At 41.7% G+C, this 12,501-nt stretch overlaps 1 protein-coding gene across 2 annotated transcripts in view; it reads right to left on the minus strand.

The window, feature by feature from the left end:
• Positions 1 to 7,414, minus strand: part of lrp6 (low density lipoprotein receptor-related protein 6) — a 53,546-nt gene extending 46,132 nt beyond the window's left edge. For both annotated transcript variants that reach the window (XM_066724694.1, XM_066724693.1), the window contains exons 1-2: positions 6,888 to 7,414; positions 1,937 to 2,330 (exon numbers count right to left, since the gene is read on the minus strand). In XM_066724694.1, coding sequence (XP_066580791.1) covers positions 1,937 to 2,330; positions 6,888 to 6,942 — 449 coding nt within the window. In that variant the 5' untranslated portion in view covers positions 6,943 to 7,414. The remainder of the gene's footprint in view (positions 1 to 1,936; positions 2,331 to 6,887) is intronic.
• Between the last annotated feature and the right edge of the window lie 5,087 nt (positions 7,415 to 12,501).

Raw genomic sequence — 12,501 nt, forward strand, 5'->3', positions numbered from 1 at the left:
GTTTAGTTTATTTTACTGCCCCCCAGAAAAGTACAAGGAGATGCGATTGTTGGCAACAACTGTATACAACAATTACAGTTGACGTGGTTGTAAACACCAATATATTGTGTACTAACTGTGATAGTCACACTGTAACTAAGCAAAAATACTGCCATATGATAATAATACCCCCCTGATTTTTTTTCCACTAAAGCATTGCACATCCTGAACATACTCCCTGTATGAACTATTTGAGAGTTGAGAAACATGTTTCATCGCCGGACATCTCTAGTAAAAACCATTTTAATGGCTTAAATGAACTTTTATGTGGCCTAAACACAGAACATTTGCTTTGAAAACCTTGTAGGAGACAATGCCTGGCTGGTTTTAACAGACCTTGAAAAACAGACCCCTACTCCTGTGAGCACAACACTCATTAGTGTGATCTCTGAAATTAAGAGAGTTGTATTTAACAATCAATCATTAACATCTTTTTAGTCAAACAACGCTTCTTTGTTGCATACCAATCAATCAAAAGGCAAAGAACATGCACAAGTAACAGAAAGTGTAAATGTACAACATTGAAGAGATTTAAATGTTTAAATTCCAACATTTCAGCTGCAATTCATAGTATTTAAATAACTGAAATGATTGAACTAGTTTTATACACAATGTTAAAAAATAAACATTAAAATAATTTACTTCTGATGCTGCTGAAAGCTCTTAAATACACTTGTCATGTTGGAGGTTTTCATTTCTATTAAGAAGGGTAAAATGTTAGAAGAAACAGGTTTTCCTCAGGAGAAAGGAAGTCTGTTCAAGGAAACATGATCCATCCTCCATAGCTTAGCTGCACTTTGCATCGAGTGCAACCCCCTCCACACACTGCTACCCCCACGACAAACAGAAGCAAGTAAGACTTGTTCAAATAAATAGCTGTCCTGTCCACATCCACAAAAATAAAGTTACTTGTGTTTAAGTATTTGGCATGGGAAACCACACTAATACATAATTCAAATGTACTGTTTTCCTTTCCTTATTTTTCACAGCTTGAAACAAACATCCTCAGACCGAGACAGATTTAAAAGAATCTCAAGTAAGTAACAAGACAACTGATCACTAGTCGTTATAGAACAAGCAGGCCAATCTTATTTTTCCCCACAGACACAAACTAGGATTCATAAAAAAACTCGTAAAATACAGAAAGGGGTGAAACCAAAAAAAAACACTTCAATGCACATTAGATGCCTTTTGCAAATAAATGTCAGGAGCTTAGTTTTATATTGAACCAAAAAAGGTTACCAAACAAGCCACACAAGTAAACACTTTGCTAGCAAAGCCCCCAAGGCTTACTGTTGGCCCACAGAAGAGGAATCATTTTTGTTTTAATGTTTCTTTAAGCATGGGAGCTCTGTTCAGAGCTCTCAACACTGAGTTCATGACCTGGGACTATCACACCCAGGAAGGGAAAACTATGCAAGGTTTCACCAAATATGCATCACATATATTTGACCTTTCAGTAATCTAAATAGGACTTTTCAGAAGTTATCCAGCATGCAGCTCAAAAACTGGAGCCTCAGATCGTTTTCCTCCTCGGCGAAAGCAGAGGCTCCTTTATCTAGAGCTCATACCGAAAACAAAACATTCCTGAGCTGCCAAGGCAGACGCAGGCCTCCATGCACGGTCTTTATCTTCTCTCGCTCTGAGCAAGAAGAGGACCAGCATGTACACAGATTCAAACCGCTAAAACAGCAGCTGGAGCAAAAACTGGAGCTAAAACCTTTGTTCCTGGCCTAGATTATATTGCTCTCACACACAGCTATCCTGAGCACCCTGTAACTCAATCAGCCTACAGCAGGGTGGAACAAAAGGTGATTCTCGGATGCGGCGAACCACCAATCACCAGTTGCATGTTTTTGTTTTTGCTCTTCACCGGTTGCACTAGAAAAGTACTCACCCTCGTGACGGATCCAGAGTAATAGCCCGTGGCTGGTCCAGGTCCTGCCAGAATAATACTTTCCTTAAAGATCCATCTAAATTGGAAACCTCAATCCGATTGGTCTCCGAGTCCGTCCAGTACAGTTTGCTCCCTAGCCAATCACAGGCTAGTCCATCAGGGGACACCAGCCCCGACACAACCACATTTTGTACACTCCCGGTTTGGTTGAACACTATTCTTTTGATTGCTTCCTCGCTCACGTCGCTCCAGTAGATCAAGCCCCTGGAATAGACAAAGTCCACCGCTGCGGCATCCTCCAGCCCGCTGACCACCACAGTGGCATTGCCCTTCCCGTGGGCGGCATCCACCAGCCGCAGGTCCCTGCGGTTTGCATAAAGTAGAAGGGGGGTCCCTGGGAGACAAGAAAAATAGTTATATCCACCATCCACAAACTAAATCAGAAGCTCCTGTAGAACATATTTTGCATTTCCTGACTTTTGTTGCTGATGCAGCCTGCTAGATTTCAAACCACACATTCATCGTAAAAGAAAACAGTTGCTCTTCATTGGTTTAGAAAAGCTCCTGATCGGCCCTTGGTTCACATTTACACAGACAAGCTGGTTTAATTTGTTAAAAAATACAATTGTCTTTTCCTTTAGCTTTTCAATGCATGTAACACGTTCTTGACGAGTCCGCCCTGCTCTTCAGACTGTTTCTAGGATCCCAGCTTTTTGGTAAGAGACCTGTGACAGCTGGTTAACTAACCCAACTGAACTCAGAAAATCTGTTCTAAACTTAACTGGCTCCATATTAAAGGAGAACTCTATCCTCCTTTCCATCCTGAAGACAGGATTTACTTTTAACTGTATTGAAATGCAACATAGGCTTCACATTTCTCAAATCTGCCACAAAGAACTAAAGTAAACAATCTCTCTGATCTCACCACACACTACTCCACGTTGTGTTGGCAAAGGGTTTATGATTTGCAGGTAAGTTTCCAATTGTTAACCAAATACAAAACCTTTCCTTATGGATTAATTTTGTGATCTATGAAATTTTTTGTTGAAAAGCAAGAATTTAATATTAAAATGGTAAAATCATTAGAATAAACAAATCAAAACACTCCAGTATGTGTTTTTTTGAGTTTTTTTTTTTTTTTTTTTTTTTAAATAAAAGGTAAATAAATTCTAAAATTATCCCAAAAAATATAATTTTCAAAGCTATACACTGCTTTTCCATGTGCTCAACTCCCTCAGCTACATAATATACATAGATATCCCCTTACCTGTGAAGAGCAGGGTTAACTTTCACACAATTTACATGGTTAACTATCTGTATATGCAGTTATTACCAGTCACCTCAAGTGTTTTCTGAGTACTTCCACACTGTATATAAAAGAAACTACCTGTACTCATGAAAGACATTTTAGACCTGCTTATTTTTCATAAAACTTGGACGCAGTTCAAACCCCAATTTGACACATGCACAGCCACTGCCAATGTATCACTATCTCGGTCAACCTCAAGTTCCCAGCTCTCAACCAACTTGCTGTTTTTTCACACAGGGAATTTCCTTCTATAAATATTTATAAACTCCAGGAACACCAGGAAAGTTCACTGAAGTTGTTCCAAAACTACCAGCTCCCTTTGCTAGAGTAAACAGAAGGAAATGTACATTTTGGGACACTTAATATTTGGCCACTGATAATTTAACACAGTTATAACAACTTTATGTATATAGAAGGTGTCAGGGGGGGAATACCTGGACTACACTATGTGCAAACAAGGCCATAGGCAACAACTTATACTTAGCACAATTTTAGGTTTCTGTCATGCTACACAAACTGGGTACTTTATCCCACTGCATGGTATGAATCTCATTCCAAGATAAACATGGGGTCTCCCTTTTTTTAATCCCCATCCCCCACAAAGCCTGCTCAATACAAAATGTGATACAGTGCAAAGAAATAAATTAATGCATATGACTTAGAAACAGCCAAGCAATAGCATTTTCAATAGGTGCAATACTAACCAGACTACTGGATCAGTGAAAGAAAGATGAGTAGGATTATAATATTGTGTAATATTGTATAATATTGATTATAAGTGATTTATGCCTCCCTGTTGTTATTTGGTTATAAGCATGTCTAACTCAATTCAGAATTGCCATGCTAGTAAAATGGCACAATCCAAGAAAGATTACTTCTAGGAAATGTGCTGCTGATCTAAAACGATAACACCTTGAGCTGATTTGACCATTTAATTTGAGAACTTTAGTGCAATTATACAGTGGATTGTTATTAATTAAAATGTTTAATCAATGTTGCTTAAATGTAGCCACTGGGGCCTTGTCTGGGATTAAGATGGTGTTGACTGATCTTGAAATCCACAGCTCCTACATGAAAGCTTCAGTTTACTGCCTTCTCTTACTTGTAAATAGCATACGGAAATATGGCCACCAGATGGATTAGTCCCTTTACACCGCTTCCAACTTCCATTTCAGAAACCCAGTTTGAGTTTGACACAAAACAAAAAGAAAGGCTGTGCACACAGTCAAGTCAAATAAATACAGTAAAACAAAATGCTGTGAAAGTTGCACTAAGGTATAAAATGTTCTACTGGGAATTGCAGCCCCAGCCCATATCGATGTTGCAATGTTTTAATGAGCAATGTTTTTTAGGAGATTCAGAGGCATTCAATTTGTTCCCACATTCAAACTGTGAAGTTCTGAATAATGCATTATGCCAATGTGTGTGCTGAAAAGAAAAGAAAATAAATACATGAAGGAATTCCACTGGATTTGGGTGTCTCTGTCACAAACAGAATAGCTGGCAAACTGCTTAGTCCACAATTTATAAAGTGCAAGCAAAATATTCAAAATCCTTAGGGAATGATGCAGTTGTAATCACACCCACTGCAGGAACATTTCACTGCACAATGATTAGTAATGACAGGGGTATTACATTGTTGGCAATTACGCAGCTCCTATTTTTGTTTTTAAGTAAAAGCTGCCGATATGACCTAGACATAGCAATGAATCACTAGTTTCGGAGACAAAACACTTACAAGCAAAGACGGTCACATAATGTGTATTCCTCGCTGTACGGACCACACACTGGTCAACTGCTTCTGTGGTAGACGTTTACAAACATCTCCAGTCTATTGGAAGGCTTCCCAAAAGCTCTGGGTCATACTGCGGCTGATCTTTGCAAATGTCTCGCCTCAGTCTTGCTGCTCGAAATAAATGGAAAGAGGTCTGCTTTCTGATATGCTGGATATTGATTTATGGTTTGTCAGTCTTCACACTGAGTGGGTCTTTAAGTGAAGCAATATTTCCACACTGACCGATGTGTAACATCCAGTGCCATCTACTCTGATGTGTTAAGAGTGTACGGTAGCACTTACGTTTTTGAATTTAGAGCAGATTAAAGTTTGCTTTTACGCCCCCAACATTGATGCATGACTGAAAATAAAATACTCAGCCAGGCTCTCAGATTTCAAAGTAGGGATATGGTTTTTGTAGCAAGACAAGTGTTGGACATTTGTTTACAGACCTAATGTGAAATCAAAAATACCGATGGCTGGATCTGATAGTTAAGTGCTTATCTTTGCCTCACAAACTTTTTTTTTTAATGCAGCAACATGCAGGGTCCAGTTAAAGATTACAAATTTCCCTTCACACCTCCCAACTCTAAAGAGAGACACTGTTCAAAGAGCCTGCATGAATGTGGGTCTTGCATGATTTCATCAAGCTGACTGACATTAAAGTCTTGGTCAGTAATCAGACTAAGAAATGATACCATGACACACATCACCATACAATTTTAAATCACGTCAATGCAAAACCTGCTTTCGTGCAAAAAACACAATTATACACACAAATCTAGTGAGAAGTGGTTTGTCTAACTAGTGAAGTCAATGGAGAAAACACAAAACCAAAACAAACTCACAAAGCCACGTTAACATTTGCCCTGAAACACCAGGAGTGAGTGTGTGTGTGTGTGTGTGTGTGTGTGTGTGTGTGTGTGTGAGTGTGTGTGAGTGTGTGTCTCTGTCTGTGTGTGTGTGTGTGAGTGTGTGTGTGAGTGTGTGTCTCTGTCTGTGTGTGTGTGTGAGTGTGTGTGTCTCTGTCTGTGTGTGTGTGAGTGTGAGTGTGTGTGTGTCTCTGTCTGTGTGTGAGTGTGAGTGTGTGTGTGTGTGAGTGTGAGTCTCTGTCTGTGTGTGAGTGTGAGTGTGAGTGTGTGTGAGTGTGAGTGTGTGTGTGTGTGAGTGTGTGTGTGAGTGTGTGTCTCTGTCTGTGTGTGTGTGTGTGTGAGTGTGAGTGTGTGAGTGAGTGTCTCTGTCTGTGTGTGTGTGTGAGTGTGTGTCTCTGTCTGTGTGTCTCTGTCTGTGTGTGTGTGTGAGTGTGTGTGTGAGTGTGTGTCTCTGTCTGTGTGTGTGTGGTGGGTCTATATTAGGTTCACTCGGCAGTGAAGTTTGTATTCCCAACAAAACAGCTTCAAACAAACTACACAGCATGTGAAGGGGTTGGGGAAACGTATTGGGAGAGAAAACACACACACGTCGTACTATCCCATTTCAGGAAGAAAAACAAAGAAAAATAATACACAACACCAAGATCATTACCAAAAAGGAAAAATATCTCGATCTCACGCACAAACGTACGTCTGTCACACACATATGTATATATATATATATATATATAAATGTACATACAGAGAGAGCTATGGAGACAGGCGTGTGAGCACACATACACACACAAACACATCCCACACGTAGCATGCATTCCCACATACAAAGACAGACCCACACACACGCACAGATTTAGCCCTGCCATACCACTGCCAGCAAAGGTACCCCTCTACGCAGGGCCCCACTCATCTGCACGCCAGGCCTTGTGCGGGGAAAAAATGGCCACTTCTCCACAACCTTTTCCCCCAACTTTCCGGACCCTCCTCGGAGACACTCACCTCGGATCAGAGAACAAAAACTACACAACAACAGACTCCGTAGCACGGCGCCCATCTTTCTCCCGGTCGCTGGCCCCGCCGCTGCCGTTCAGCGCGGAGATCTCATCCCCCTGTGGCGGTTTTCCGTGCCGTGAATGCTGGGCTCTGGCTGCGTCGTCGGGACTGAGCTACAGCGCTGGGATCATTATTCTCCGCTCCGTCGGGCTCCGGCGGCGGCTCGGCGGCGCTGCGGCTCCAGATCTGCCATCCTCCTGCCTGCGCGCAACAACACGCCAGCGCTCCCTGCGTGTCCTTCCGCCGCGCCGGGCGAATTCCAACCCTCCCCCTTTTTTTCGTATTTCTTCCTCTGCTGGTCCTCCGGCTGCTCTCGGTGAAAGCTGGCGGCTATTGTCGAGGGGGGGACGCCGTGTTTTGGTGCCCGCAGCCCGGGTCGGAGTCGACAAGAGCGGCGGCGCGGCTTTTCCCCAGAAAGGCAATGGCCGGGCTCGTACAGCGACGGTCTGGGAAGCGGAGAAACACATTCCAGAGGGACTAGTTTCTCACGCCGTGATTGGTGCTTCGGTTTAGAACAACATACCCCTGTGACCCTGCCTGTGTGGCCGGGACTTGTTTTTGTGTGTGTGTGTGTGTGTGTTGCTGAGGTGGATAGTAGGATCTGGGGGCTTGAGCACAGACAGTCAGAGGTTGTGGTGTTATTGGTGTACTGGCCTGTTATATTGTTTTATCATGTTGATATAAATGAAGCAGTTGTATGTATCCACCTAACAAGCTTATATGCTAATAAAAAGCAGACAATCATTGTCTATTAATCCAAAATACTCGCATCTCTGATCCTGAATCTCAACTGGAATGGTCATTGGTGACCATTGTCCCATTCATACACCGTGCTAAGTCTCTTAGTGGTCCAGGACGCCGAACGTGAGCCTGTATGTCCTTTAGGTGGGGTATAAAGACTTGAAAGCGAACACATCATCTGAAGACTTGAGAGATCATGCATTTTGTTGAACTGCGAAACACTGAGCAACAAACAAAAGAGAATATGGATGGATTTGGAAAGTTTTCTCTATTGTCAAAACATATTCATTATATGATATTATGGTCCACTCAAAAAAGACGAAAGTGATGAGCAACAGAATAACCTAGCTATTTGAGTAGTATTAGCACAAGCTAGTAGTAGCTATAATAGCTGGTGTTTCCTCATTTAATAGGCTCAGTATATTTTAACCTCCCCTAATCAGAGACTATCGATCACTTGGTGAGATTTAATCCTTGCACAATGATAAAGTTATGGGGCAGCTATACATATTTTCCCATTATAGTATGACTGAAAAATGGGAAAGGCTAATTGTGTATTAAAGGAACTGAAAATGTTCTGGGGAAATAAGCATAAATTATTAAGGAAACTCTGAGCTAAGGACATGACATCTGTTATCTATAGCTATGTGTTTGTCTCTAATGCTACTGCATGTGGAGAGATTGCATAAACAGAGACAGGGTCGATACTGGACTTTCACTTCTGCTGACAACATGGACAGTACGTGCAATGGGATGCGTGTGCCCTTGTCGTGGACACGAACAGTTACCACACATGCTGACTCAGAGGAGGACAGAGGGAGGTCAGGTTTTGGGGAAAACAACTAACATACACCGATCAGTCGTCTGTTGGATCAGACCACACGGGCCAGCCTTCACTCCCCACGTGCATCAATGAGCCTAGGCCACCCATGACCCTGTCGCCGGTTCACCGCTTTTCCTTCCTTGGACAACTTTTGATAGGTACTGACCACTGCAGACCGTGAACACCCCACAAGAGCTGCAGTTTTGGATATGCTCTGACCCAGTTGTCTAGCCATCACAATTTGGCCCTTGTCAAAGTCGCTCAGATCCTTACGCTTGCCTGTTTTTCCTGCTTCTAACACATCAACTTTGAGGACAAAATGTTCACTTGCTACCTAATATATCCCACCCACTGACAGGTGCCATGATAACGAGATTATCAGTGTTATTCACTTCATCTGTCAGTGGTCATAATGTTATGGCTGATCGGTGTATATACACTCACCTAAAGGATTATTAGGAACACCATACTAATACTGTGTTTGTCCCCCTTTCGCCTTCAGAACTGCCTTAATTCTACGTGGCATTGATTCAACAAGGTGCTGAAAGCATTCTTTAGAAATGTTGGCCCATATTGATAGGATAGCATCTTGCAGTTGATGGAGATTTGTGGGATGCACATCCAGGGCACGAAGCTCCCGTTCCACCACATCCCAAAGATGCTCTATTGGGTTGAGGTTCAGTCAAAGTTGCTCTTCTATCAGCTTGAATCAGTCGGCCCATTCTCCTCTGACCTCTAGCATCAACAAGGCATTTTCACCCACAGAACTGCCGCATACTGGATGTTTTTCCCTTTTCACACCATTCTTTGTAAACCCTAGAAATGGTTGTGTGTGAAAATCCCAGTAACTGAGCAGATTGTGAAATACTCAGACCGGCCCGTCTGGCACCAACAACCATGCCACGCTCAAAATTGCTTAAATCACCTTTCTTTCCCATTCAGACATTCAGTTTGGAGTTCTTGACCAGGACCACACCCCTAAATGCATTGAAGCAACTGCCATGTGATTGGTTGTTTAGATAATTGCATTAATGAGAAATTGAACAGGTGTTCCTAATAATCCTTTAGGTGAGTGTATATAATGTAAAGTACAGGAGATGTAGCTTTAATCTCCGGAGCGCTATGTATGGAATAAACTAGCTCTACTGAAGTCCTCTAGTCTCCAGGTTCTTTGTGATTTTTTCAACTATACAACTGCAGGGCTTGCATGTTAATCATGCAGCACCATAGAATGAGCTTGGGGCAGCTCTCACATCGAGATGGGTGCTTTGGTTCAGGATGGCACGGCCTTGTGATCCTGCTGGTGGGAACACAGACTTTCATACGGGACCAAAAATGGTGACACGAGACCAAGACATCTGCTACGGGAGCAGAAAATGGCATGTGGGATTAAAATGTATCAAACCAAGCATCAACCTTGTGCTCTTGCCGACCAGTAGCCAATTGCTAAAGGAAAGGTCCCACGAGTTCTAAAATCATGGTTTTATGCATCTTTGTGTTATTATTGTGTACAAGCAGGATACATAACACTCGTTCAGATTGAGTCCATCATATAAGCAACAAAAATGTAACATTTAAAAGTTCTCAAATAATGGTTGATGTCAAACTTCAAAGTGTTTGCTCTCTCAGTTCGTTTGGATGTTCATGTCATAACCTCCCATAAAGTGGACAAAGTACTGATGCGCCATGGTTGTGTCACCACACACAACCTGATTCTGCTGTGCACCACACTGCAACACATCAAAATCAGGTTGTGCGATTCGTCATATTTGTCTTCCCCACGGGAACTATTATCAAGTCAACCGTGCTTTAGCTTCATGGTCTTCCTCCTGGCTAGTAATTAGTTTCCATATACTTATACTAACTTACATAATATTATGAAAAATATCATGCCTGCTATTATACTACTAACCTACTTACTTTTACATAGCCTACTATTACTGATGTAAACTACTTTCACTTTTCTGCTAATCCAGTAGGTGTTGAAAAGTTACATCCTCAGAAAAGCTCTCTTTGGGCTTTTACAGCAGCCAGAATTTTGATGAAGGTTACATTTTAAGTTTTTAAACTTACTAATAAGATAAGAAAAAAAAAAGCACAGATGCTTTACTTATTTAGTCCTACTAATGTATGAGTACATAGAGTATTCATTTTAGGCACAAGAATAGTTACCCTTTAAACATATTCACTTGACACAAATAAGATGTCCGGCAAGTTAATCAGTATTTACTGGTGTTGTATCACTTGGTCAACGCAAGGTTTAGTAATCTCACCAGTAGTTTCTATGAGACATAGATTAAAGGTACTACAATTCCTCTGATTAGTTCAGTTTCAGTCTTTTCTCTTACACAAAACCAGACAGTTTCCTTCAGTTCATCCGAATTTAATGAGATTAAATAATCTCAAAGAGGGTTTCCAACAGGGAAGTGTTGCCAAGTATAGCCCACCTATGAGCATTGCCATATATGTACACTGTAACCTCATGGTGAGACAGCGACATCACTGGAGAGACAGATCAGTGTGTTTTGTTAAACTGCTGAACTGTGGAAAATATACAAAAGGAAACATAAAAGCATGATGATAGTGTTCTCTGCTGTAAACAGAAATCTAACGGTAACAATGTTTGGCTTATTTTAATTCATTTGGAGCAAATCCTTGGCAATATGTTATTAATTTAAAGTTAATCTGTTTTACACAATGAAAACACAGATCATCTATTTGTGTGACTCTTCTAAGTTTTATTTTTATTATTAGTATATGTTATTTATTTCATGCTTTTTCTGCATTGGAATGTCTATAGAATTCCCTGAGGAAAGTGACCAAAATCCCTACCAATTAATATATATATACACCGATCAGCCATAACATTATGACCACGGACAGGTGAAGTGAATAACACTGATAATCTCGTTATCATGGCACCTGTCAGTGGGTGGATATATTAGACAGCAAGTGAACATTTTGTCCTCAAAGTTGATGTGTTAGAAGCAGGAAAAACAGGCAAGCGTAAGGATCTGAGCGACTTTGACAAGGGCCAAATTGTGATGGCTAGACAACTGGGTCAGAGCATCTCCAAAACTGCAGCTCTTGTGGGGTGTTCCCGGTCTGCAGTGGTCAATACCTATCAAAAGTGTCCAAGGAAGGAAAAGCGGTGAACCGGCGACAGGGTCATGGGTGGCCAAGGCTCATTGATGCACGTGGAGAGCGAAGGCTGGCCCGTGTGGTCCGATCCAACAGACGAGCTACTGTAGCTCAAATTGCTGAGAAAGTGAATGCTGGTTCTGATAGAAAGGTGTCAGAACACACAGTGCATCGCAGTTTGTTGCGTATGGGGCTGCGTAGCCGCAGACCAGTCAGGGTGCCCATGCTGACCAGTGTCCACTGCCGAAAGCGCCTACAATGGGCATGTGAGCATCAGAACTGGACCACGGAGCAATGGAAGAAGGTGGCCTGGTCTGATGAATCATGAGTTCAAGGTATTGACTTGGCCTCCAAATTTCCCAGATATCAATCCAATCGAGCATCTGTGGGATGTGCTGGACAAACAAGTCCGATCCATGGAGGCCCCACCTCGCAACTTACAGGACTTAAAGGATCTGCTGCTAACGTCTTGGTGCCAGATACCACAGCACACCTTCAGAGGTCTAGTGGAGACCATGCCTCGACGGGTCAGGGCTGTTTTGGCGGCAAAAGGGGGACCTACACAATATTAGGCAGGTGGTCATAATGTTATGGCTGATCGGTGTGTATATATAGGTTAACTGTAATATAGTAAATAAATATACACCTAGGACTGTGATAATGGAAATAAATATATTATTTATATATTCATATTATTATTATGTTTGAGTATTTCATCAGCTGGTTTGAACCAATTCTACTTCAGTTCCTTCAATGAGATGTTGTACAAAATTGTTACCTGCTGCCATCATGTGGTCATGAATAATATTCCAGAACAATATGTTCTAGATAAAAATACGAATAAACTTTTAGGGC

The sequence above is a fragment of the Amia ocellicauda genome, chromosome 15 (assembly GCF_036373705.1).
Source record: "Amia ocellicauda isolate fAmiCal2 chromosome 15, fAmiCal2.hap1, whole genome shotgun sequence".
In the NCBI taxonomy this organism is placed as follows: domain Eukaryota; kingdom Metazoa; phylum Chordata; class Actinopteri; order Amiiformes; family Amiidae; genus Amia; species Amia ocellicauda.